Source organism: Pelophylax lessonae (genome assembly GCF_965119305.1).
Source record: "Pelophylax lessonae genome assembly, chromosome: 5".
Taxonomy (NCBI): Eukaryota; Metazoa; Chordata; class Amphibia; order Anura; family Ranidae; genus Pelophylax; species Pelophylax lessonae.
Window position 1 is genome coordinate 47,599,540 of NC_138772.1, and position 26,745 is coordinate 47,626,284.

The window sequence follows — 26,745 nt, forward strand, 5'->3', positions numbered from 1 at the left end:
TACGCAGACCTCGTGAATCTGGCGGTCGACGCCCCCTGGCGTCTGCCTCTTCGAGACGATCTACTGTCTCAAGGACCGATTTACCATCCTGCTTTACAGTCGCTGGCTTTGACGGCCTGGCTGTTGAGACCGAGGTCCTGAAGGAGAAGGGTCTCTCTCCGGAGGTCGTTCATACTTTGATCAACGCGAGGAAGTCTTCCTCGGGGAAGGTTTATTACCGTACTTGGAAGGCCTATTTTGCCTGGTGTGAGTCCAGGGGGTTTTCACCCCGCACGTACTCGGTTTCCCGTGTGCTGTCTTTCCTTCAGACGGGTGTCGATCAGCGTTTGGCGCTGGCTACGATTAAGGGTCAGGTGTCGGCGCTGGCCGTTCTGTTTCAACGTCCCGTGGCTTCCAACTCCTTGGTTGGCACTTTTATTCAGGGTGTGCGGCATCTGGTTCCTCCTAGGAGGGATCCCTTGCCCCCTTGGGACTTGAATCTCGTTCTATCTGTGTTACAACGTGCTCCTTTTGAACAGATCAGGGAGATCTCGTTGTCTATGTTGTCCAAAAAGGTCGCCTTTTTGGTGGCGATCACTTCGGCTCGCAGAGTGTCGGAACTGGCGGCTTTGTCCTGCAAGTCTCCGTACCTGGTTGTTCATTTGGATAAGGTGGTCTTGCGACCTAATCCTTCTTTTCTACCGAAACGAGTTTCGGAATTCCATCTTAACGAGGATATTGTTTTGCCTTCATTGTGCACAAAGCCTAAACATCCGAAGGAGGTGAGATTGCACTCTCTGGATGTTGTTCGAGCGATAAGGGTTTACCTTAAATCGACTGAGTCTTTTCGTAAGACTGACTCCTTGTTTGTTCTTCCAGAGGGTCCTCGGAAGGGCATGGCGGCTTCCGCCTCTACCATTGCCAAATGGATCAGGCAGACCATTGAACAGGCCTATGCCTTGCAGGGGAAGGTTCCCCCTGTGCCTGTGAAGGCGCACTCTACTAGATCACTGAGTACGTCTTGGGCCTGCCGTCATGGGGCTTCTGTAGCCCAGGTGTGTAAGGCGGCGACTTGGTCGACCGTACACACTTTCACAAAATTCTACAAAGTAGATGTTCAGGCATCGGCGGATGCTTCCTTTGGCCGCAAGGTTCTTAGTGCGGCTGTTCCATAGGGTCCCTTGTTGGGGACTCCTGGCTGTTGGGATAGTTTTTTGTATCCCCTGGTTTTTTTGTCTTTTCCTGGGTTGTTGCTCCTGTTGAGCACTTATTTTTGCTGTTGCCCAGCTGGTTTCCTTCCTTTGGTAAGGTTCCTTTCTTTGATTTGGAGACTGCGTTGCCTTTCGGCGCGGATGCGTTTCCCACCCCTCATGTTTGCACTGCTTTGGGACGTCCCCATATGTGACGAATATGAAGAGGCGGCGACTGTCGGAGGACGTAAGAGAAAACGGAATTTTTGTAAAATCTTACCTGTAAAATTCCTTTCTCTGAGTCCTCCGACAGTCGCCGCCCCCGCCCCTCTTTTGGGGTTTGAATGTATACTCTACTGCTATTCCACTAAAACTGAGATATGGTTGCAGGAAGTAGGAGGGTATTGACTGAGGGGACCACCCCTTGAGGGTGGGATATGTTAAAGCTTTATTGTTAACATATTCTGTTGCCTAGCTACTCCTTCGGAGCAAAGTCTAATACCCCATATGTGACGAATATGAAGAGGCGGCGACTGTCGGAGGACTCAGAGAAAGGAATTTTACAGGTAAGATTTTACAAAAATTCCGTTTTCCTGCTTGGGTGGTTGGCTCAGTTTTCCCAGAAGTCTACACTAAGATACAAGTCAGATTTGTGGCATCCCCTGCAACAAAAAATTAAATTTTTGGGGAGATACTCCCAAAGGGAAATCACATCTAAAGGGATGCAGACCTTGCCCATTTCCTTATTAAAACCCTGCAGGTGCTGCAGCTGATTGATCATCTTAAAATCACTCACATTCACTTTGCACACAGACGCATACAAACAGCTATTTCTTCAGAATAACAAAAGGTAGGAATCTGCAACAAAATTTAAAAACGTAAATAAATCTCTGCAATGTACATAGATCACCCAGAAGGGAATGTGTTTTGTTTTCTTTTTATAAATGACTTTGCCCACACCGAATTCTCAATTGCTTTTCAGGTGGTATTTGAAGCCTTTGTATACCAAACCTTTATTTGGCTAGAGCTAGTTGAAATGGTGATGAATTTTAGTTTCAGACAATCAATGGAAGGCAGAAAATATATAAAAAAAAAAAAATATATATATATATATATATATATATATATATATATATATATATATATATTGCTTTGTTTTTTATACAAGTAGTAATCTTTTTTAAATGAATTGCATATAGTACTGTACAACGTGTTAGGTATGTTCTCGGTGCTGCCTTGTAAATTATAGAGCATTAAATGAAAGAAAAAAAATGAAGATGACAAATATGTATCCCGTGTCTTTGTGTACTTCTAAAGGTAAAACTTTGAGTTAATGACTCTACAAAGTAAGGGGGGGGGGGGTGCAAAAGCCAGTGGATCAAAATGTGACTGGCTGCCTATTGTTTACAACCATTGACTCCAAATAATTCCGCATGCCAAATAATTTCTAGACCTGTAAGCTATGAGAATTAAATGGAGAAAGGAGGTAGGAGCTCCTACAGGTGCCAGGAGCATTAAATAACCCTGGCAGACAAGGTGCACCTCTGTCTTGTATAGCTGAAGCCTTCCCCCTTCAGTCTGGCATTTTTTTTTCTCCCCCCCTTACACCAGACAATGTGCATTCACTGCAGGAGACTGGCCTAAGCCTGAGTCTCCCAGACCTGCTGGCTCCTTCTGCCCAACCCGACACAGAGGTGCCTTTGTCAGTGTAATTACTCTCCTGTTGTTGTAGAAATGGTTGTTTAGTGCTGGGCTCGCAGGTTGGGCTGGAATATGCAAGAATTAGCATGCTAAAGAGAGCTCTCTAGCCTCGTGGGTATACTGTTCCTCCCATGTTCCAGTACCTGCCTGGTATGGTCCTACCTGTTTAACAATACAGTATGGGAATTACCTTTTTCCTCCCCACCCTCACCTTTTACTTTTTTGTTGTAAGAGAAACTGGAGCAAAAATAAACTGAAAGTTTTTTTTTCTCAATTTGGTGCAAACACAATAAAAATGAAATAACAATAAATGTAAGATATAAAATACTTCAAACTGATAGTTTCATTTTTGGTAGGTGGTGAGTTTAACCATAGTTACCATTTTATACCTCATGCTGATGTTATTGGTCCTCTACTGCAGGGGTCTCCAAACTTTCTAAACAAAGGGCCAGTTTACAGTCCTTCAGATTTTAGGGGGCCGGACTGTGGCCATTGGGAGTAGATAATGCCTCAGAATCAGCGGGAGTAACCAGTGTCTCAAGTGTAGCAGTCAGTGGGAGTAAAATAAAAATTTATATAGCACCTGCCATGAGTAGGAGGAGGGAATATTGCCCCATCATTGAGGTCAGTGGGAAGAATAGTGCCCCATCATTGGGATCAGTGGGAGGAATAGTGCCCCATCATTGGGAGGAATAGTGCCCCATCATTGGGGTCAGTAAATGCAATAGTGCCCCATCCTACCGCGCAAATGCGAATGTACTTGGTGTCAGTGGGATATATAGTGCCCTATCCTTGGTATGAGTGGGTGTAATTGTGCCCTATCATCGGTGTCAGTGGGTGTAAATGTGCCCTATCCTTGGTGTCAGTGGGTGTAATTGTGCCCTATCCTTGGTGTCAGTGGGTGGAATTGTGCCCTGTTCTTGGTGTCAGTGGGTAGGATTGTGCCCTATTCTTGGTGTCAGTGGGTGGGATTGTGCCCTATCCTTGGTATCAGTGGGTGTAATTGTGCCCTATCCTTGGTGTCAGTGGGTGTGATTGTGCCTTATCCTTGGTGTCAGTGGGTGTGATTGTGCCTTATCCTTGGTGTCAGTGGGTGTGATTGTGCCCTATCCTTGGTGTCAGTGGGTGTGATTGTGCCCTATCCCTGGTGTCAGTGGGTGTGATTGTGCCCTATCCTTGGGGTCAGTGGGTGTGATTGTGCCCTATCCTTGGGGTCAGTGGGTGTGATTGTGCCCTTTCCTTGGGGTCAGTGGGTGTGATTGTGCCCTATCCTTGGTGTCAGTGGGTGTGATTGTGCCCTATCCTTGGTGTCAGTGGGTGGGATTGTGCCCTATCCTTGGTGTCAGTGGGAGGAATATTGCCCCTTTATCAGTGTCAGTTGGAGGAATATTGCCCCTTTATCAGTGTCAGTTGGAGGAATATTGCCCCTTCATCAGTGTCAGTTGGAGGAATATTGCCCCTTTATCAGTGTCAGTTGGAGGAATATTGCCCCTTCATCAGTGTCAGTTGGAGAATTAGTGCTTTGGTGTCTGTGGGAGGAACAGTGTTCCATTGTTTACCAGTGGGAGGAATTATGCTCCCACTGGAAGGAATAGCGCTTCATCGTTGGTGTCAGTGGAGGGAATAGCGCCCCATCATGTTGTCAGTAGGAGGAATAGTTCCTCCAAGGCCAGATAAAAGCGAGCAAAGGGCCGCAGTTTGGACACCACTGTTCTACAGGATTCAAGGTTCTGACCTGCATTTTGCAGCAGCCATTACTAGAGGTTCCAACTTCCCCTGTTGGATTCCGCTTCCTGTGCACACAGGCTGTCATGAACCAGCCCCTTGGGGTTGCATCACCATGTTAACCTGGGTTCATGGTACAATAATGCAGAAAGTGGCACTGATGTCATAATGCCAGCTTTGCTCTTTTCAGTATTGAAGATAGTCCACTTGCCCTGCAGAGATAAGAAAAATCATGAAAAATGCCTAAAACTTCTATGGCAACACCCAAAAACCTATAGTTAGTCACCTCTAGAGCTCCCAATAGGGCTGAGAAGCCAAGCGGTGAGCCCATTATACACCACTTACAATTTATATCATTTTTTAAAAGTGGTTTCTAGGCCTTTAAGACAAGTCTTGTGGTCGTTTTCCATGGTGGATCCAACTAAACCCCTTAGGAAAAACCTCTGTCTTTGTATATGAGTTTCTAAGAATTTATTGCTTTATTTCAATCCAATCCCTTTTGTTGGTGAGGAAGAAAATATCCACATAACCTCCACCATTTTTATAGCATAAAATAAGAGGCTTTTAAGAAGCTTTTATGTTCTATTTTGTTTGGAGCATTCCCGCTGTGGGACTAAAGACAATCGGAGCGCTGCCTGGTATTCCCACATAAATGAAAGAGTCTGTGGAACTATTACTTTTAAAACAAAGATCTGCTTCTCTAGTAACAGAATTAAATAGCAATCCTTACAACTCTCATAACTTTGCTTTTTCTCCTGAACTACGATGTCTGGTATAACTATGTATTCATACAAGTGTAAATGTACAACATTATCCACTATCTATAACAAAAAGTGCAGCACTATCAAATATGGATTATGAAGATATCGAGGAGAGAAGTCCACAGGTGCAAATTATGGTGAAGCATGCACAAGATATAAACATTCAGTGCTCTTCAATGTGCTGGTAATCCTCCACCCAGTCTCATTAGCCTCTCACCTCACACTTAGCCCCTGTGTCACCAGACGGGCTAGTAAGACATAAACTTTCTCCAAGGATATCACCAATATAGATCAGATCAGTAATCCTCTTCATCAGAAAATATAGCTCACAGGTAACAGATCACAGGTCCATAAAGCGGGTCACCGGTCCATAGGAAAAAAAAAAGGCCCGGACATAGTGCATTACCGCAATAAATTACTTTAGCTTTTACTCAGCTGATAAAGTCCCGCCCAGTGGGACATAACGCGTGCGAAGGGGGAGGGGCCGGTGACGTCACCCGCCATCCATTACGGTCAAAACCGCTGTGTGTAATACGATCTGCTCATCACATGCACTTGTATAGTGCTTTACAAGGTAATTTTATGATTTTATGCTATGTTCAATAAAGTAATTTATTGCGGTAATGCACTATGTCCGGACATTTGTTTTCCTATGGACCTGTGACCCGCTTTATGGACCTGTGATCTGTTACCTGTGAGCCTTATTTTCTGATGAATAGGAATACTGATCTGATCTATATTGGTGATATCCTTGGAGAAAGTTTTTCTTACTAGCCTGTCTGGTGACACAGGGGCTAAGTGTGAGGTGAGAGGCTAATGAGACTGGGTGGAGGATTACCAGCACATTGAAGAGCACTGAATGTTTATATCTTGTGCATGCTTCACCATAATTTTCACCTGTGGACTGCTCTCCTCGATATCCTCTACATAATCCAGATTTGATAGCGCTGCACTTTTTGTTATATAATTGTTGGGACTTTTGGTTTTTTGATCCTTTAGTGCATAGCAGCTTTCTATTCTTATTTTATACAGTTGCATAGAATTTTTTATTTATTATTTATCCACTATCTAGACTGTACATTAGACTTTGGTCATTGCAGTGACTTGAAAGCACCTACCCACCTCTGCATCCTGGACTCCTTTGTCCCTTCTTAGTTCTTTATCTTTATAGCTTTGACAATGATTTGTTTAGTTGCCCTTTGAGTGCCACATCCCTAATTCAAATTTCTCTTAAGTCCTCTGACGTCGCCCACTCAGTCTTCACTTATGGGTATTGACCTCTTATCCACAGGAGTAAGCTAGGCAGAAGATTTTGTTAGAAACATTCACAAAAAGCTTTGCATAGACACACCTATAGGGGGCTGTCCCTCTGGTCCAATACCCCCCTGCTAGCAGCATTCCCAATTCAGTTTGTCTTTTGCCTAGTCAGGAGTAGGCAGGCTTCCCTTAGCTGTGGCTACAGTCTCAGCCTTTTTCTTCTGTTCTTATAAATTTTTTATTTCTGCTAATCCACTACTTTAGGAGCTTACAAGCAGAACGTATGTATATTCAGGTGAAAAAAAAATGTTTAGAAAATAGAACAACTTGATGGTATATTAATACAAGTACTGTCATACAGTGCCTTGAGAAAGTATTCATGTCCCTTGAAATTTTCCACATTTTTTCATTACAAAATGCTTTTAATCTCTAGGGGTATCCACTGAGAGATTTTTTTGGTCTTCTGTGTCGATGTACTCTCTCAACCATCATCTGGTCCACTTCCCCTCTGCCCAAAAGCGGGTTAAAGCTTTTTGTTTTCTTATTAGGCAAGTCTTTGCCATGCGTCTGTTCTGGTAGTCCACAAATTCTTCCTCCTACTTCTATTTTCTTGATCTTTCTTGATCTTCCATTTTATAAGAAAGACCTCTGTATTCCAGTTTTAACTCGGACTTCTTTTTTTAGATCTTTTATTATGTGTATATAACTGTCTTGCCTCTTTTACAGATCTTCGACTTGTTATAGTAAATGAGCCAAGTCTTTGCGAATTGTTAAATCTATTTTTTGGGATTTTTCCAGTACGGCTATCCTTCTAGTCTACCTGATCGCTGCTTTCTCCCACTGCATTGAGGGGCCTATCTCCAGGGCTGATTGCCTCTCCTTCCCTCTGGCGGGAACGGTCTGGGTTTTCTTGGTTTTGTACCTTTCTCGTGGCGCTACTGCTCACTTTCCAGCTGCTGATCCAGGTTTCTATGGTGGACAGGAGTATGTCAAGTATTACCTTCTCTGCCTTGCAGTATATGCCCAGGATTCTCGCCTGTATATTTCCTCCGTAGCCTCATTAATCCAGCCCGCCATGAGGTCCCCGGCCAACACCAAGTCTGGCCAGCTGTGCGTTAGGCAATGGATACATCCTTCACAGGCTGCCCGGCGCTACACAAAGTCCGTGGCTCTCACTGACAAAGCCACAGCAGGCCTCCACATTCCATTCCGTGGTGGCCTGTGGCACACCGCCAACAAGACAGACAGGAGAGGGGCGGCTGCTCAGTGGTCCGGCTGGGGGTGAAAGGGAGGCGGTAATAGCACCGCTGCTGTTCTGGTGCTCACACACGTGCCATGTAGTCTCATCCCCCTTGCCTCTGTGTGAGTCAATTGAACTATTCACACTTTTCATACATATTACTGGATTTAAGCATGTATATTCGAATCGGGATGATTTCCCATGTATTGAAAAAAAAAACGTATTTTTAATGGAAAATGTTTGTTCTGAAAAAAAAAAAAAAAATGACGGACGTAGCTGCTGCTTTAAATCATAGACGAATTGGTAATAAGCCCTTCCCACTAGGAGTAACCAGGTAGAGCCAAAGGCTTTGACACGCCCAGGGGGGTGGGGTCCCTGGGTTATTACCCCTGGCCTCACCTATGCATCTTCAGTTTTAGCTGCCTGGTCTTAGGAGTCACCAAACAGCTCCCTGCTGGGACCTTTTTCTCCTAGCTCTGTTTTAAAACATCTTAAAGGGAACCTTTTTTTTTTATTTTTTGTTGCTGCTGACCCCAGTTCCTGTTGAATGCCGGTTAGGTTTCGGACTGGCTATATGAGAGCCTTACGGTCTTCCAGTTTGTGCCAGCGAGCACTTGGAGACCGTAGCTCCGCGCTCGGTCTCCATAGGGACTATAGTCCCACGGAAAGGCACTGGCCTGCAAATGAAACACCCCACTGGGACGCGCACACCTGGCATGCCAGCGTTACAGCTTGCCCCTTGGCCAAAAGCTCCCTCACTGTGATGCAGAGGCAGTCTGTCAGGATGGAGGCCCCACTCTCAGCAGCGTGGTCCGGTAAGTACAGTCCCCCCGTCTGGTTAGCGGGCCTGGGGCGGACATGGGCTCCTCCTTAGGTGAGTAGGATCCTCGGGTACCCATACCTCCTACCACCCTCCTCCACTATGACCTTCCCCTCCTACCTTGACATTTCCCTACCCTGTGCTCTGGTAGGCCTCAGAGGGGGGTACATGGTTGCGCCTCATACCACTACCTTGAGGGGGGGGTGGTTTCATCAGCCGGTATGACCCCCATCAGGGCCCCCATGCCTTTTACTAAGGTAGGCCTCACTAGGCCCGAGGTCACATGCTCCTCGGTGCGAAGCCGCCATTTTTGCCGTAGCCTGCAGTTTTAACAGGCCTCAGCAGCCTGCCTTGGTATCCCTATCACTGTAGTGCTGGTGGCCATTTTGCTGGAGCCGGAGACAAGGCGGGAAGCGTTTCCTTCTACCTTCTCTTCTCCATGCTGCAGATGGACCTTGTTGTGTTCTCAATGTGGTAACTACTCTAGAGGAGTTAAATTACCCTGGCCTTCACCTTTTCATCTTCAGAGGGGTTTCAGGCCTTTAGGGGGCTTAGAATTATCCCCCGGAGTAGCACTGCATGCATCTTAAAGGCGCAGTGCACGCTGGTAGCTGCAGACTTGCTGGGACCTGGGGTGCCTTTGTAACCTCACTTAGCCTCAGGGGCGTTAATATTTGCAGATTGGGCACAGATTGCTCCCTCTTAGGACATTGCTCCTGTTTTCAGGAGGAGCTTCTGTTTAACCCCTTGCGGTGCAGGTTCTGGTGTTTTCCCATTTCCCTGTCTGCTCTTTACATTCTTACTTTGCAATCCTACTGTTTGGCCATATATATAACATGGATTCCTCAAGTTTGTCTGGGACCCCCGATGTATCATTGGGGCCCGCTTCTGAGGCTCATGATGTGACTTTGTCTGTGATGCAAGAAATGTCCAGAAAAATGGACAATGTTATTGCGGCAGCATTTACTAAGAACGGCCCTCGCCTGTCTCATCTCAGACCTCAGATTCTGAGGCCGATATGGTCGCCAGCGACACAGACCGCCTTTTCGAGAATGTGTCCCCGCATTCAGACTTTTACTGACGCGGAAGGGGATGTTTCCACACCCGCTTTGGCACAGGAAAAGGCGCTGGTAGATACTTTGATAACCTCAGTGAGGAACACCCTAAAAATCACGGATGCAATTTCTAAATCGCAAGGAGCCTTGGTATCCTTTGGATCCCTCAGGGCAAAGAAATCTGCCAAGGTTTTCCCTTGTCCCAAAGTCTTGTCCGCCTTAGTGGAGGAACAATGGCGGCAACCTAATCGCACAATTGCAATTCCCAAACGTTTGGCTAGACACTACCTGTTTGAGGAAGAGATCTTACGCAAATGAACGGTACCACCCAAGATGGACCCCCAGATATGTGGTATTCACAAGGCCTCATCTCTCCCTGATCTGGTTGACAGACGTATTGGCGTCTTATCCCAACACATGTATACGGTAGTGGGATCTATTCTCAGGCCTGCCCTGACTACCATTCTCTCAGACTATGTTTGAATGGGTAAAGGCTCTTAGAGAGGCACTGATGGTAACCCCGTTATCGTCATCTGCCCTTGAGCTTGCTGACCAATTATCGCAGACTCTGCAATTTGTATGTGATGCTAATCTGGACGTTCTTCCGCTCGCGGAATGTGCTCATCAGACGTGCAATCTGGCTGAAGTCCTGGTCGGCTGACCAGGCTTCTAAGAAGCTTTTGGCAGATCTTTCCTTTCAGGGTGATCGCCATTTTGTTTCCTCCTTGGATGACTTGGTCAAAACAGTCACTGGGGGAAAGAGCACACTCTTTCCTCACTCGACTAAGGGTAAGTCTCCCTCGCGTAAGCGAGGTCCTTCCTTTACAGCCCAGAAGCATCTTTTTTGTATGACCATGTCGCAGAAGACCAAACAGACTGTGCGGAAAAGGATCCGGGAAACAGTGGGCTGGTAAGCCGAAATCCTCTGCCCCCAGCACCTCAAAGCAGACCCCTTCTGCCTGAATGGGTGCCTCCACCCACTTCAGGGGTGGGGGGACATCTCAGTTTCTCCCTGGATCCTTGGACCTCACTGTTACACGACAGGTAATTCAGTCCGGGTACAAGATAGTTTTGTTCCCGTCCGCCAGACAAATTTTTTCCCTCCAATCTTCAGCTGTCCACAGACCGCCTTGCGGGGCGTGATTGTACCAGTTCCTCATCAGGAACGCTTTCGAGAGTTCTATTCAAACCTGTTTACTGTTCCACGGATGGAGGGCAAATTGCGTCCGATCTTGGACCTCAAAACTCTGAACTGCTTTGTGTGCGTTCAGAAATTTTGCATGGAGTCCCTGTGGTCAGGGTGGCATTCTTGCTTTAGGGGGACCTGCTGGCCTCGATTGATATCAAGGATGCCTATTTCCATGTCCCTGTTTGCCAGGGTCATCAACGATTCCTCCGCTTCGAGGTGGGCAAGGACCACTTTCAATTTGTGACGTTACCGTTTGGTGTCGCCTCTGCTCCCAGGGTCTTCACCAAGGTGTTACCCCCCTGTCCTGGCTCTGCTACGTCAGAGAGGAATAGTGATTCTGGGGTACCTGGACAATCATCTTCTCCGAACTGATTCGTCTGTGACATTGGAACAGTATTTGGAGGTGACCATTCACACTCTAAAGCAGTAAGGTTGAAATCCCAACCTTCAGAAATCTGCCCTGTTTCCAACAATCAGACTGGAGTATCTAGGGATGATCCTAGATTCAGCTTTTGGTAAAGGTATTTCTGCCTCCTGTTACAGAAGTTAAGGGAAGCGATTCTGTCACTGCTGGCTTGCTACCTGGTGTGTCTCAGGTCATCTATGCAGATGCTGGGCCTGATGGTGTCCTCCTTCGAGGCCTTACCATATGCTCAGGCCCACACAAAACTTTTGAAACTGGAGATCCTTGTCAAATGGGACAAGGATCCTCTATCCCTGGACAGTCTGATTCGTTTTGAGTCGGAGATCCAAGGACTTCCTGAATTGGTGGCTCAGCTCTCCTTCCTTCCAGTATTTTGGATTGTGGTGATGACAGAGGCCTGTCTGACCGGTTGGGGGGGGGGGGGGGAGTGCTGGGCACCCTGAATGTTCAAGGGACCTGGATCCAAGCTCCCGATCAACGTTCTGGAACTGAGAGCAATCAAGTTGAGCCTGTTTCACTGGACGGACAATCTCAAGGGGTGTTCTGTCAGAGTCCAGTCCGACAATATCACAGCCGTCGCATATGTCAATCATCAAGGGGGCACCAGGAATGCCCTGGCAGCTCTGGAGGTAGCCGAGATCCTGCGCTGCATGGAGGGCTACATCCCAGCCCTATCCGCTATGTACATTCCCGTCGTTGACAATTGGCAGGCAGACTACCTGAGTCGTCAGACCCTGGATCAGGGAGAGTGGTCTCTGCATCCACAGGTGTCCCACCATCTGTGACTCCGGTGGGGGACCCCGGATTTGGACCTGTTCACCTCCAGACAAAACAAGAACATTTCAAAGTTTGTGGCTCGGTCCAGAGATCCTCTGGCCGACGCAGTAGATGCCCTGGTGGCTCCCTGGAGCCAGTACAGGCTAATTATGTGTTTCCTCTGCTGAAACTTATCTCGCCTGCTACACAGGATTGAGTTTGAGGGGATTCCGGTAATTCTGGTGGCTCCTGATTGGCCCCGGAGATCCTGGTACGCTGACGTGATTCAACTGAAGGTCGCAGGTCCGTGGACACTTCCTTTTGCGGGAAGATTTTCTATCTCAGGGTCCGATCTTCCATCCTGCTGTACAGTCGCTGGCTTTAACGGCTTGGCTGTTGAGAGCAAGGTGTTAAAAGGACAGGGGTCTGTCCGATTCTTTGATGCCTACCTTACTCAAGGCTAGGAAGTCCGCTTCTCGGAAGATTTATCATCGTACGTGGAAAGTGTACATTGCTTGGTGCGAATCGCTGAAGCTGTATCCTAGATCCTTTCTACAGAAAGGGGTTGACCAACGTTTGGCGTTGGGCACTCTTAGGTGTCAGATCTCGGCCTTGGCTGTGTACTTCCAACGCCCTTTGGCTACTCATTCTTTGATTCGTACGTTTCTTAAGGGGGTTCGCCATTTGGCTCCCCCCCCCCCCCCCCCAGGAGGTCTCAGTTACCTCCTTGGGACCCTAAATTGGTTCTATTGGTTCTTCATTAATCTCCTTTCGAGAACATAAGAATTATTTCCTTGCTCGCCTTGTCACAGAAAGTTGCCGTTCTGGTGGCTATCACCTCTGTGCGCAGGGTTTCTGAACTAGCGGTGCTATCTTGCCGCTCTCCTTATCTGGTAATACACAGGAATAAGTTAGTGTTACGGCCTAATCCATTATTTTCTTCCTAAGGTGGTTTCAGACTTCCATCTGAATGAAGACATAGTGCTTCCGTCACTCTGTTCGAAACCTTCACATCCTAAGGATATTGCCTTGCATTTCTTGGATGTGGTTCGGGCGATATGGATGTGGTTCGGGCAATACGGGTGTATCTGGAGACTACTGAGTCCTTTCATAGGCCGGACTCTCTGTTTGTGACTATATATGGACCCCGTAAGGATCAGGCTGCGTCTGCGGCGACCATCTCTCGATGGATCAGACAGACGGTGGTGAAGACGTATTCTCAACGGCAAGGTTCCTCCTTTCCCTGTCACGGCTCACTCTACACGGGCGTTGAGTGCCTCTTGGGTTTTCCACTACCAGGCATCAATGATGCAGGTTTGCAAGGCGGCCACTTGGTCATCTGTACATACTTTTACCAAGTTTTACAGAGTGGATATGCTAGCACCCTCTGATGCGTCCTTTGGCCGCAATGTTTTGCAGGCTGCCATTTATGGAGCAGTCTACTTTTCCTTCTCCTTTATGGTTTTGCTACAATTGAGCCCTAGTTGTTGCTTGTTCGGCTCTGTTGTATAGTTGGCTATGTTAGCTGTGGGAATTGCATTCTTTTACGTTTGTCCTTTCCCCACCACTCAGTGGTTACTGCTTTTGGACGTCCCATCCATCTATGATTTAAAGCAGCAGCTACATCCGTCGGTGGACGAAAGAGAAAATGGGATTTTTTACTTACCGTAAAATCCATTTCTCGGAGTCCACCGACGGACGTAGTTCCCGCCCCTCTTTTCTCGGAAGATTTGGGTTTTGGTTAATCACTGCTTGCAACAAAACTGAAGATGCAACGGTGAGGCCAGGGGTAATAGCCTAGGGACCCCGCCCCCCCTGGGCGTATCAAAACCTTTGGCTCTACCTGGTCACTCCTAGTGGGAGGGGCTTATTACCCATCTGTCTTTGATTTAAAGCAGCAGCAGCTTTGTCTGTCAGACTCAGAGAAATAGATTTTACGGTAAGTAAAAAATCCCATTTTTTAATTCTAATATGTGCCTTTAAAATCCTGTCATATCTATGGGTTTTTCCGAAACCCCTTTCCATAACTCCATACAGGTAATGTCCTGGTTGGGATGTGAACTAAGGACCCCCAGCACAAGACCCCACCCTAAAACATGCAGACTCCAAATCTCAACCAGGACACTACCTGCATGAACCAGTGTTAATTTTGGCAGCAAATTTCAATTTAGTTTTAGTCTTAGTCTTAGGACTAAAATGGCATTTTAGTTTTAGTCCTATTTTAGTCTTCTGCAAGTGTTTTAGTTTTAGTCGTATTTAGTCGACTAAAACTCCAGTATATTTTAGTCGACTAAAACGCCCTACATTTTAGTCGACTAAAACTCATTTTAGTCATCTATAATCGAATGGGTGTAGTTCAATTGTAATTTGTAATGCATTATTTAAGCATTTCTCTACAATTTCCAAACTCATTATATACTACTGCTGGTCCTGGAGTGAAGGAATTAAAATTTATGCTTTGAGCATGCACCAGTGTTAATTTTTGGCAGCAAATTTCGATTTAGTTTTAGTTATAGTCTTTTGACTAAAATGCCATTTTAGTTTTAGTCGTATTTTAGTCTTAGGACTAAAATGCCATTTTAGTTTTAGTCGTATTTTAGTCATCTGAATTGTGTTAGTCGACGAAAACGTTTTAGTCGGTTTTAGTCGACGAAATTAACACTGGCATGAACTGAGGACCCCAGCACTGCAGGGGATAAGTGCTGACCACTAAGTCACTGTGCTGATCCATTGTTAATACTCATATTTCATGTTTTTAGTGGACATTTGTTACTCTCCAGACTTCATTGATCCCTGAAAATTATGCATCCCCGACTCTTGTTTAATACATCTGTATCCTGTAATTGCAAATGCTTGGGTTTTTTTTTTTTTTTCATTTAAAAAAAAAAAATCTGAAGGCAACTTGTTCTTTTTGTATGTTTTGACTTTTCTATAATCAATTGTTGGGCTCTGGAGCTATGAGGCACAGTTATAAGTACTGCGTATAAAAGCAGGCAATCACTCAAATATTAGCACCCCTATTTATAACAGAGTGGTTACTGATCTCCACAGGACATCACAGTGGTTACTCCACACACTGCCTGCATTTCACAGGGAATACATAAAATACAGAGCGTGGTGTGGACCCTGCAGAGAACATTTCTGTGATGTGAGAAGAGACCTGTCAGCTATGCTCTCCTTTATAAATGTACCTGAGTCTTTTTGTTTTGTCTTTTTGTGTGCTGAAAAGTAGTGATCTAGTCATGATTTTAGTCACAGTTGGCTTATGCAAGAACCTGAATAGTTTAAATTATCATAAATCTACAGCTTTACCTGTCGTTAATACCAGTCTGTACCCTTTGCTGGACCCATTATTTTGTTACATTCAGATTCACATATTGATCTGGTAGGTTGCAAAATTGTAATAAGCCTATCCTGTTTTGTCAGAACAGTAGACCAGTTCCAAAGGACAAACATTCCGCCCCTGCCCCCACCTATAACCAAACTTTACAGCAAGGAGCACATGGAAGGGTGATGCATGTCGAACAAAACACACTAGACACCTTTGCTGCTGGGTATCCAGTACACCCCTGTGCCTTTAGGGAGTGGTGGGCTCCCTCCAGGCTCACCTGCCCTCTGCCTATCCATTATAACGCATGTGCTTCTACTATGGACACTCATAAATTTAGAGTTAGGACTACAGAAAATGGGGTTCCTTGACGGGCTCTGTAGCTCACGCATGTATTTGCAAATCTGTGCAGACTAAACCCCTGTTTTTACGCAAGCTGTTAGGTTAATGCTATGGGTCGCAGGCTGGTTGGTTGGTAAGTTAGGCTTGGAATTTGTTTGCTTGACAGTTCCAAAGGAACTCCTTTTCTCTATACTTTTTCCATAAAATTGACCAGCTTTTGCATGCAAATGTACTTTCTGTTGGATTCTGATCTGTGGTAACTTTTAAAGTGAATCTGTGACTTATTATTTTTGTTTAGTCACAGCAACCTTTTGAAAATGTTAAATCTCTTCACATCAGGGAACCCCATCACATCAAAATCCCACCCACCCACTTCACATGAGCGTCCACGGTTCCCCCCTCTTTTTCACATCAGTCTCTTTCTTTCATGTCCAAGTCTGCAACACTCCCTTTCACATGAGCCCTTCCTTACGATCCTCACCACAACACACCTGTGGCAGCATGGCAGAAATGGTTTTTCCTTTTGGGATTAAGGTTGTACATAATTAAAAGCTGATCATAAGCACCCTTATCAGTGTCATTGGTTCATATCAACCCTCTAACTGCCACTTTTGCTGGACAACTTGGTCTGTTAAAGGAAGTTAAAATAAACCGATTCACCAGGTTAAAATAATGGGGGAAAACACATGCAGCCACCACATCTAATAATTGGTAAGCTGCAATATACTGTATTTTCTGGCGTATAAGACTACTTTTGAACCTCAAAAAATCCCCCAAAAATGGGGGGTCGTCTTATATGCCGAGTATAATATCTCCAAGGTAACCTAAGTATTAGTATAACCGGTAGATGTAATCTCTCAAGACGCTGGCTGTGTGGGAATCGTGTACCGGTATACCGTATGTACTGTAGCTTCGGCTACATACAGTGTACTGCGCTGAGCCAATCAGGGTCGAGCGATGTATTCTATTATTGAATGCAAAGCCTGCTCGGATTGGCGGAGTAACATCAGCCCGCCTCTCTGACTCTGCCAATCTGAGCAGGCTTTGCATTCAATAATAGAATACATCGCTCACTGTGATTGGCTCAGCGCAGTATGTAGCCGAAGCTACGGTACATACAGTATACCGGTACAGGATTCCCACACAGCCAGCGTCTTGAGATTACATCTACTGGTAATACTTAGGGTACCTTGGAGATATTATGAGAGATTACATGTATTCCAGTACTTGGGGTACCTTGGTGAGCTATGAGAAATCTGATGGTTTTTCAATGATGTTGCCTTGCTTCGGAAGGGGGGTAGTCTTATACGGCGAGTATAGCCCAAAACCTATGTATTAACTTGAAAATTAGCGGGAAATACGGTATATAAAGTTTTTGATTTTTTTTTTTTTTATTGCTTTAATTTGCCTTAAAAAGGCATTTAATGGCTAGGTTGTACGCCCACCATTTCGTTGTTATGGCTGACGCATAAAAACTGCTAATGTTTTATGGAAGCAGGTTTTTTTTTTGTTTACCTTCTGAATTCTAGCCTGCTCAGCTGTGTGCCTTTTAGACCATAATTTTTTTCTCTTTTCAGATGTTATCAGTGCAACTGCTAATACTTCTGTATCTCTTATTCCTTGGTTATACATCAGCACAGAGCATAGGCTGATGGTAAACTTGTGCCAGCAATTGTTCAGCTGGGTAGAATATAAGCATTTCATTAATCCAGGATGGCACAGTCACTGTTAAGAGCATGTACCTGTTTTTCTTGTGTGTTCTGAGGTCTATGTGTTATACTTTTAAATGGCACTTTTCTAAATGGCTGTAACTGTTTTTACCACAGGGCGCCAAGGCGTGCTTTCTTCGTGACATCCCCTTCTCCGCTATCTACTTCCCCTGTTATGCCCATATGAAGAGCGCCTTTGCAGCAGAAGATGGTAGGGTGAGCCCTGGGTACCTCCTTCTGGCTGGTGCCATCGCCGGTAAGAACTGGACATGCCGTATTTCATTTTTGGCGAATGGAATATTTTGAAAATTATCATGAAATAAAATAATGGATACAGTGGGTACGGAAAGTATTCAGACCCCCTTACATTTTTCACTCTTTGTTATATTGCAGCCATTTGCTAAAATCATTTAAGTTCATTCTTCTTCCTCATGAATGTACACATAGCACGCCATACTGACAGAAAAACACAGAATTGTTGACATTGTTGCAGATTTATTAAAAAAGAAAAACTGAAATATCACATGGTCCTAAGTATTCAGACCCTTTGCTCAGTATTTAGTAGAAGCCCCCTTTTGATCTAATACAGCCAGGAGTCTTTTTGGGAAAGATGCAACAAGTCTTTCACACCTGGATTTGGGGATCCTCTGCCATTCCTCCTTGCAGATCCTCTCCAGTTCTGTCAGGTTGGATGGTAAACGTTGGTGGACAGCCATTTTTAGGTCTCTCCAGAGATGCTCAATTGGGTTTAAGTCAGGGCTCTGGCTGGGCCATTCAAGAACAGTCACGGAGTTGTTGTGAAGCCACTCCTTCGTTATTTTAGCTGTGTGCTTAGGGTCATTGTCTTGTTGGAAGGTAAACCTTCGGCCCAGTCTGAGGTCCAGAGCACTCTGGAGAAGGTTTTTGTCCAGGATATCCCTGTACTTGGCCGCATTCATCTTTCCCTCGATTGCAACCAGTCGTCCTGTCCCTGCAGCTGAAAAACACCCCCACAGCATGATGCTGCCACCACCATGCTTCACTGTTGGGACTGTATTGGACAGGTAATGAGCAGTGCCTGGTTTTCTCCACACATACCGCTTAGAATTAAGGCCAAAAAGTTCTATTTTGGTCTCATCAGACCAGAGAATCTTATTTCTCACCATCTTGGAGTCCTTCGGGTGTTTTTTTAGCAAACTCCATGCAGGCTTTCATGTGTCTTACACTGAGGAGAGGCTTCCGTCGGGCCACTCTGCCATAAAGCCCCGACTGGTGGAGGGCTGCAGTGATGGTTGACTTTCTACAACTTTCTCCCATCTCCTGACTGCATCTCTGGAGCTCAGCCACAGTGATCTTTGGGTTCTTCTTTACCTCTCTCACCAAGGCTCTTCTCCCCCGATAGCTCAGTTTGGCCGGACGGCCAGCTCTAGGAAGGGTTCTGGTCGTCCCAAACGTCTTCCATTTGAGGATTATGGAGGCCACTGTGCTCTTAGGAACCTTAAGTGCAGCAGAAATCTTTTTGTAACCTTGGCCAGATCTGTGCCTTGCCACAATTCTGTCTCTGAGCTCTTCAGGCAGTTCCTTTGACCTCATGATTCTCATTTGCTCTGACATGCATTGTGATCTGGAAGGTCTTATATAGACAGGTGTGTGGCTTTCCTAATCAAGTCCAATCAGTATAATCAAACACAGCTGGACTCAAATGAAGGTGTAGAACCATCTCAAGGATGATCAGAAGAAATGGAAAGCACCTGAGTTAAATATATGAGTGTCACAGCAAAGGGTCTGAATACTTAGGACCATGTGATATTTCAGTTTTTCTTTTTTAATAAATCTGCAACAATGTCAACAATTCTGTGTTTTTCTGTCAGTATGGGGTGCTATGTGTACATTCATGAGGAAGAAGAATGAACTTAAATGATTTTAGCAAATGGCTGCAATATAACAAAGAGTGAAAAATTTAATGGGGTCTGAATACTTTCCGTACCCACTGTATATGCAAAATAACTTGGGCTAAAACACCCTTTTCTCTGTCGCTCATTGACAGACGTAGTCCTTGATTAATATCAACTTGGGTTATACTGCCCTCTACAGGAGTAGGACTAGACAGGAAAGAAAACGTTCTGGCCACACCCTAGGGGCAGTCCCAGAGGGTATATCCTCTCACTTCCTGCTACAGCAAATCATTTTTTTTCTGTCTAGTTAGGAGTAAGGACCTAGATTCCTTGCTAGGATCTTCGGTCCTGGCAGGATTTTTTTAGAAATACTTTTTTTAGACAGCTTTTTTTCTCCAGTGTTCCTGTGAGATCTTCAAGCAAGTACGCTGAAACTGGGCGAAGGGCTGGATGTTGAGATCCAGTGGTCACCCCAGTTCAGCCTACGAGCGCGTGCAGGCCATAGCTCCGCGCTGGGTCGGCCGCGACATAGTCCCACTGGACGGGGACTGACCCTGCGAGTTAAACGTCTCGCCTGGACGCCAAGGACCAACAGAGTCACGGCGTCCGTATTGGTCGACAGCCCCCCCACCCCGGTGGAGAGGGGTTCTGTCAGGAGTTGGCGCCCGCCTGGTTCCGGTATGGTGAGTAGAATGTTCCCCCTCTCCCCCTGTCGGGTTTGTTGGATGCGGGCCCCTCTCTGGGATGGTCGGACACTCAGTTTCTGGGTCTCCCCTCTATCCTATAACAGGTCACAGATCCCCCAATTTGAGTGTGATTTTTGTGAATAGAAACCAGGAGGCTTGGTTTGGGAGCTGTCTATCTAAAGTCACTATATGACTGTAAGGGTGACTGAAGTCAGTGGCAGACTACTAAAAGGCATTACTATTGGTATAGAGGTATCCTACCTGTCTAGTGTGTACACAGGCCGATGCCTATGCCCGAGTTACTGCAGCCACAGATCGCCATCCCTCCAGAAAGCCGGTCACTTCCACAGGCCGCACAGCCTCCCGCAGGCCGAGGACACCTCCCGCAGGCCGAGGCACTTCCGCAGGCCGCACAGGCCGAATGCACACATCCCGCAGGCCGCTACTAGCCTCCGCCATTTTCCTGCAGATCGCACGAGGCCGCCATATTGCCGTAGCCTCGTGTCTCCAGCATGGGGGCGGCCATGTTTGAGATGACCAAACACCTCGTGGAGTAATTGGGAGGCGCCGGAAGGCGCGTAAAGGGGCGGAGCCGCCTCCTTGGCCCAGGGAAAGCAAGCCAAAGACTTCCTGTCTGTAACAGACAGTGCTGGAAGCAGGTTGATAAGAAACTTCTGTGCATCAGGTGAGCCTTGGGGTCTCTCTCTCTCTCTCTCTCTCTCTCTCTCTCTCTCTCTCTCTCCTTCTTTCTGAGGGGTCCAAGCAGGTAGACTGAGGGGCGCTACTGTGCTGGGGACTAAGTTTAAAAAAAAAAAAAAAAAAAAAAGTTTTTTCTTGCAATTAATTTTTTTGTGTTTGCTGGCAAGTGTCTTGTTACATGAACCCTGCCACACATGTATCCCCACCTGATCCCCTCAGGGTGGCCGCAGGACCCTCCAGTACCCCACTTGTGATGATGCATTATCAGCAGTTTTGGAGTCTTTGGTATCCCGGGTGGAGGTAGCCTGTCAGGGACGGGGGTCAAGAAGAGCGACCCCCGCCTACCCCTATGTCATCTGATACCTCAGATACGGATTCTGAGCTGGTCATTGCAGTCCCTTTTCTGGGGTTGTTGTCTCAGGTACGGTCTCCTCAGACAGTAAGGAGGACGCTTCTGCCTCCGCCATAGCACAAGAAGCGTTGGTGGAAGCACTAGTTGTGTCTGTCCGGGAAACCTTAAATCTTGAGGTTACACCGGCAGAGGTAGCTGAGACTCATGTTCCTTTTTTGGTACTAGCAAGCCTACCAAAATGGTGAAGGGTTTCCCTTGCCCAAATAGGGTCGTCCGTAAATGAGCCCTGCTATTTCCAAACGCATGGCTAGGCGCTATCATTTTGAGGAATCCCTCATTACAAAGATGGACGGTACCACCAATAGTGGACTCACCGATTTCCAGACTAAATAAAGCCACTGTTATCCCGTTGGATTGACAGAATGGGCCCCACCCATCTCTAGGGTGGGGGGACGTCTTAACCGGTTTCCGGATCCAGGGCTTTCCAGAATCCCGGATAAAGGGGTTCGCAAGGTCATATGGTCGGGATACAAGATCGAGTTTCGATCACTTCCACAGGTGCGATTCTTCCCTTCCAATAGTCGACATCCCCGGGTCGCTTAAAAGCTTTGCGGGGGACAGCTTGATACAACAAGCAGTGGTATTTCCCATTCCTTGGAGGAGTTCTAGTCGAACTTGTTCACAATGCCCAGGAAAAAGGGCTAGGTCCGTCCAATTCTGGTCTTGGAAGAGATGAAGTCCATCCATACAGTGGTGGCCTCCCTGCATCAGGGGGATTTCCTGGCGTCCATAGACATTTAGGATGCCTATCCTTATATCCCCATCTTCGCAGGACATCAGCGTTTTCGTTGCTTTTCCCAAAGATTATCCCTGGTTCCCACCAGGAGACTGAACTATCTGGGCCTGATTTTGGATACATCCTTGGCAAGAGTGTTTCTCCATGCGGAGAAACTCTAGAAGATTCAGTCAATGATTCGGATGTTGCTGTCCGTCAACTGGCTGGGATTGATGGTCGCCTCCTTAGAGGCAGTACCGTTTGCCCAGTCTCATACCCGAATTCTCCAAAGAGGAGATTCTTCTCATATGGAATCGGAATCCCGATTCCCTGGACAATCGGATCCGATTGAGTGAGCGGACCAGGGAGGCTCTGGTCTGGTGGCTTCGGTCTCCGATGTTCAGCCAGGGGAAGTAATTTCTTCTGATAAATTCCAGGTTACCGATAAATGTGTTGGAACTGAGAGCGATCAGACTTTGTCTGATTTACTGGACCGAGTAGCTCTAGGGCAGCCCGGTTCCGATCCAATCGGACTATGCCACGGTCATGACTTAGGTCGATCACCAAGGGGCACCAAGAGTGCCCTGGCGGCCATAGAAGTGGCCAACATTCTTATTGGGGGAACAGTTGTTCCAGTTCTCTCCACGATATTTATCACGGGGGTGGACAGGCAGATTATTTCAGCCGTCAGATTCTGGATCAAGAGGAATAGTCTCTTCATCCAGAGGTATTTCACCAGCTGTCCCTTCACTGGGGCACCCCGGATATGAATCTGTTGGTAGGTTGGCTCAACAGGGCTCGCATCCGCGATCCTCTAGCGGACGCAGCAGACGCGCTGAACGGCCTGTAAAGGCAGTATCAGCTACTATATGTCTTCCCCCCTCTCAAATTGCTGCTGAGATTTCTCCGCAGGATAGAGGTGGAGGGAACTCCAGTTATCCTGGAAATTCCGAACTGGCCTAGTCAAGCTGGGTACGCAGACTTGGACAGGCTAGTCGCGGACGCTCCTTGGAGACTTCCTCTCAGGGAGGATCTGCGGTCTCAAGGACCGATCTTCCATCGTGCTTTACGGTCGCTGGTTTTAATGGCCTGGCTATTGAGACCCAGGTACTGAAGGACAGAGGGTTGTCAGCTTCAGTTATTCCTACTCTAATTAAAGCAAGGAAAGCGACTTCCAGCAAAGTCTATTATCGCACATGGAAGACTTATATCGCGTGGTGTGAATCTTTGGAATTTCCCACACGTACCTATTCGGTGACCCGAATCTGGGCTTTTCTGCAAAAGGGGGTTGAGCAGAAACTATCCTTGAGCACTATCAAGGGTCAGGTTTCAGCATTAGCAATCTTCTTTCAGAAGCCTTGGGCTACTCATTCCTTGGTGTCCAGGGGGTGCGGCACTTGGCTCCGCCAGTGCGCGCGCCCTTACCGCCCTGGGATCTTAATTTGGTGTTTGTCGGTTCTTCAGAAACCTCCCTTTGAAAATATCAGGGAGATTCCCTTGCTTACATTATCCCAGAAGGTGGCCTTCTTGGTGGCTATCACTTCTGCACGCAGGGTGTCAGAACTGGCTGCATTATCATGCCATTCCCCATATCTAGTGATTCATAGGGATAAGGTAGTTCTTCATCCGAAGCCATCCTTTCTTCCTAAGGTGGTTTCAGATTTTCATCTGAATGAAGATATTGTGCTACCTTCCTTGTGTCCTAAGCCCAATCATCCTCAGGAATATGCAATGCATTCCTTGGATGTGGTTCGGGCAATTAGGGTATACCTGAAGACTACGGAATCGTTCCGTAAGGCGGATTCACTTTTTGTGATCACGGATGGCCCCAGAAAGAGGTTGCCTGCATCTGCCGCGACTATCTCCAAATGGATTAGACAGACGGTGGTACAGGCTTATTCTATTAAGGGTCGGAATCCTCCGTTCCCTGTTAAGGCGCACTGCACTCGAGCGCTCAGTACTTCCTGGGCCTACCGCCATCAGGCATCAGTGGTCCAGGGGTGCAAGGCGGCTACCTGGTCGTCTGTGCATACCTTTACAAAATTTTATAAAGTTGATGTGATGGCATCGGCGGATGCCTCATTTGGCCGCAAGGTTTTGCAGGCCGCAATTTGAGGAGACCGGTGGTCTACCTCGAGGGTTTTTTTCCGTTGGAATTTCAGTTGAGTCTCATCGTGTGATTGATGAGCCTTTAAAACTTCTAGTTGGCACCGGTTGGGCCTTCTAGATTGGATTTTGATTTCCATTTTCCCACTCCTCATTTGTGGCACTGCTTTGGGACGTCCCGAGTTGATATTAATCAAGGAGGACTACGTCTGTCAATGAGCGACAGAGAAAAATGGGTTTTTGTAAAATCTTACCGTAAAATCCTTTTCTCTTAAGCTCATTGACAGACGTAGTACCCGCCCCTCTGTTTTTGAGTTGGGTTGGGTTAAATTCTCTAAACACTGCTTTGTGACATAACTGATTTGCTGTAGCAGGAAGTGAGAGGATATACCCTCTGGGACTGCCCCTAGGGTGTGGCCAGAACGTTTTCTTTCCTGTCTAGTCCTACTCCTGTAGAGGGCAGTATAACCCGAGTTGATATTAATCAAGGAGGACTACATCTGTCAATGAGCTTAAGAGAAAAGGATTTTACGGTAAGATTTTACAAAAATCAATTTTTGCTCTGCTACCCATGAAATTATTAATAGAACCATGTCTACAGCTGCCCACACTCTGTCACAATTGTGCATAAAAAAAAAAAAATTGTATAATTAAAATAGATGTAGCGCTATCATAATTCAAACGTTTAGCAGATAATCAAATATACAAAAATGTATAAATTATTATTAGAATACAGGATTTATATAGCGCCGACAGTTTGCACTGTGCTTTACAACTTATAGCGGAGTTTCACTCAAAAGTAGAACTTCCGCTTTGGGGGGGGGGGGAGTGGGTACCTAGTTTTGACAGGTACCGGCTCACACTTCCGCTCGTGCCACCTTGACGGCTCGGGTGGAAGTTCTCTGCTCCTCCCTCCCTGCAATCTTCCGGGACATGTCACAGGTCGCAAAAGATTGCCCGTCCATTCAGAACGCGCAGCTTGACTTGCGCATGCGCAGTGCGCACTCGGCTGTGAAGCCGCAAGCTGTCACAGCCGGGTGCTCACACTAGAGATGTCGTTGCCATGGGGAGAAGATGAAGAGAACCGAGGCTCCCCCGGCTGCATTGTTGCACCATGAGACAGGCGAGTGTGTGTTTATTAAAAGTCGGCAGCTACAATTTTTGTAGCTGCTGACTCTTAATAAATACAAAAGCCAGTGGAACTGGTTAGACTGTACAACTGCAATGCACTTTAATACAGTAGAAATCAGAAGGCCCTGCTCATTGGAGCTTACAATCTAAGAGGGTGAGTCAAGAGATAAACACGGTAATAATTGTGGGGGGATGTGCTGATGGAGAAAATAAATGTACAGTTGTTAGGTGGGGGCCCGATAGGCTTCTCTGAAGAGATGTGTTTTCAGGGATCATCTGAAAGTGGACAAAGTAGGAGATAGATGGACAGATTGGGTAGAGCATTCCACAGGAAAAGTCCTGGAGATGAGCATGGGAAGAGGTAACAAAGTAACTAGAGAGCAGAAGGGTCTTGGGAGGAACAAAGCGAACAATTTGGTTGGAATTTTGAAACCAGATTAGTGATATAGCTGGGGGCCAGGTTATGGATGTCTTTGTAAGTTATAGTTAGTATCTTGAATTTAATTCGTAGGTTGAGTGGCAGCCAATGGAGGGATTGGCAAAGAGGGGTAGCAGACACTGAGCAGTTTTTAAGGTGAATGAGCCTGGCTGCAGCGTTCATGATGGACTTTAGGGGGGATAGTCTATGTAAAGGTAAGCCAATGAGGAGGGAGTTGCAGTAAGCGAGACAAGAGGTGACCAGAGAGTGGATTAGAAGCTTTTTGGTGTAGTTGGTTAGGAAGGGGCGTATCCTGCAGATGTTGCGGAGGTTGAGGTGGCAAGCTTTGGACAGCAACTGGATGTGGGGTCGAAAGAAAAGTTCAGAGTCCAGGGTTACACCTAGGACCTTGGCATGGGGGGACGGGTTGATAGTTGAGCCGTTGATTTTGACAGGGAAATCAGGGGAAGAGAAGCTAGGGGCAGGAAATATCATGAGCTTGGTTTTGGATAGGTTGAGTTTGAAGAAGGGACGTGACATCCAGCCTGTAAGTTGATGCGTAAGGAGACTGATGGAGTGAGTTGAGGGGGGAGAGATAGATTTGGGTGTCAGCATAGAGATGATATTGAAAGCCATAGGGGAGGCAATCAGGTGACCCAGGGAGGAGGTGTAGATTGAGAAAAGGAGAGGTCCAAGAACAGAACCTTGGGGGACCCCAACGGAGAAAGGAAGAGGAGAGGAGGTAGTAAAGCTGTAAGTAGCACTGAATGTGCGCTGGGATAGGTAGGATAAAAACCAGTGTAGAGTGGAGTTTTTTAAGGAGAACTCACTGTCCACTGCGTCAAAGGCAGCAGAGAGGTCCAGGAGGAGTAGTACAGAATAGTGTCCATTAGTGTTAGCCGTTAGTAGGTCATTTATTAGTTTAAGAAGAGCAGTGTGGAGTGTTGAGGGCGAAATCCGGATTTAAGGGGATCAAGAAGTGTTCTTAGTCGGATGGTCACTCTCTCTGTTATAGACCAGTCATTCAAGGAGTTTGGAGAAGAGGAGTAAGGAGATGGGGTGTAGATTGTGAAGATAGGTGGGGTCCAGTGAGGGCTTTTTAAGGATAGGAGTGACTAGCGCATGGTTTAGAGAGTTGGGGAGGATACCAGAAGAGAGGGAGAGGTTAAAGATGTGAGTTAGAGGGCGTAGAATAGAGTCAGAGGGTAAGCGTAGTATTTGAAAGGGA

General features: G+C 46.5%; 1 protein-coding gene across 1 annotated transcript in view; it reads left to right on the plus strand.

Annotated features, from left to right (window-relative positions):
- SLC25A13 (solute carrier family 25 member 13) overlaps nt 1–26,745 on the plus strand; it is a 333,483-nt gene that overhangs the window by 264,147 nt on the left and 42,591 nt on the right. The window contains exon 15 of the mRNA XM_082259081.1: nt 17,594–17,732. Within this exon, the coding sequence (XP_082115207.1) occupies nt 17,594–17,732 (139 nt within the window). The remainder of the gene's footprint in view (nt 1–17,593; nt 17,733–26,745) is intronic.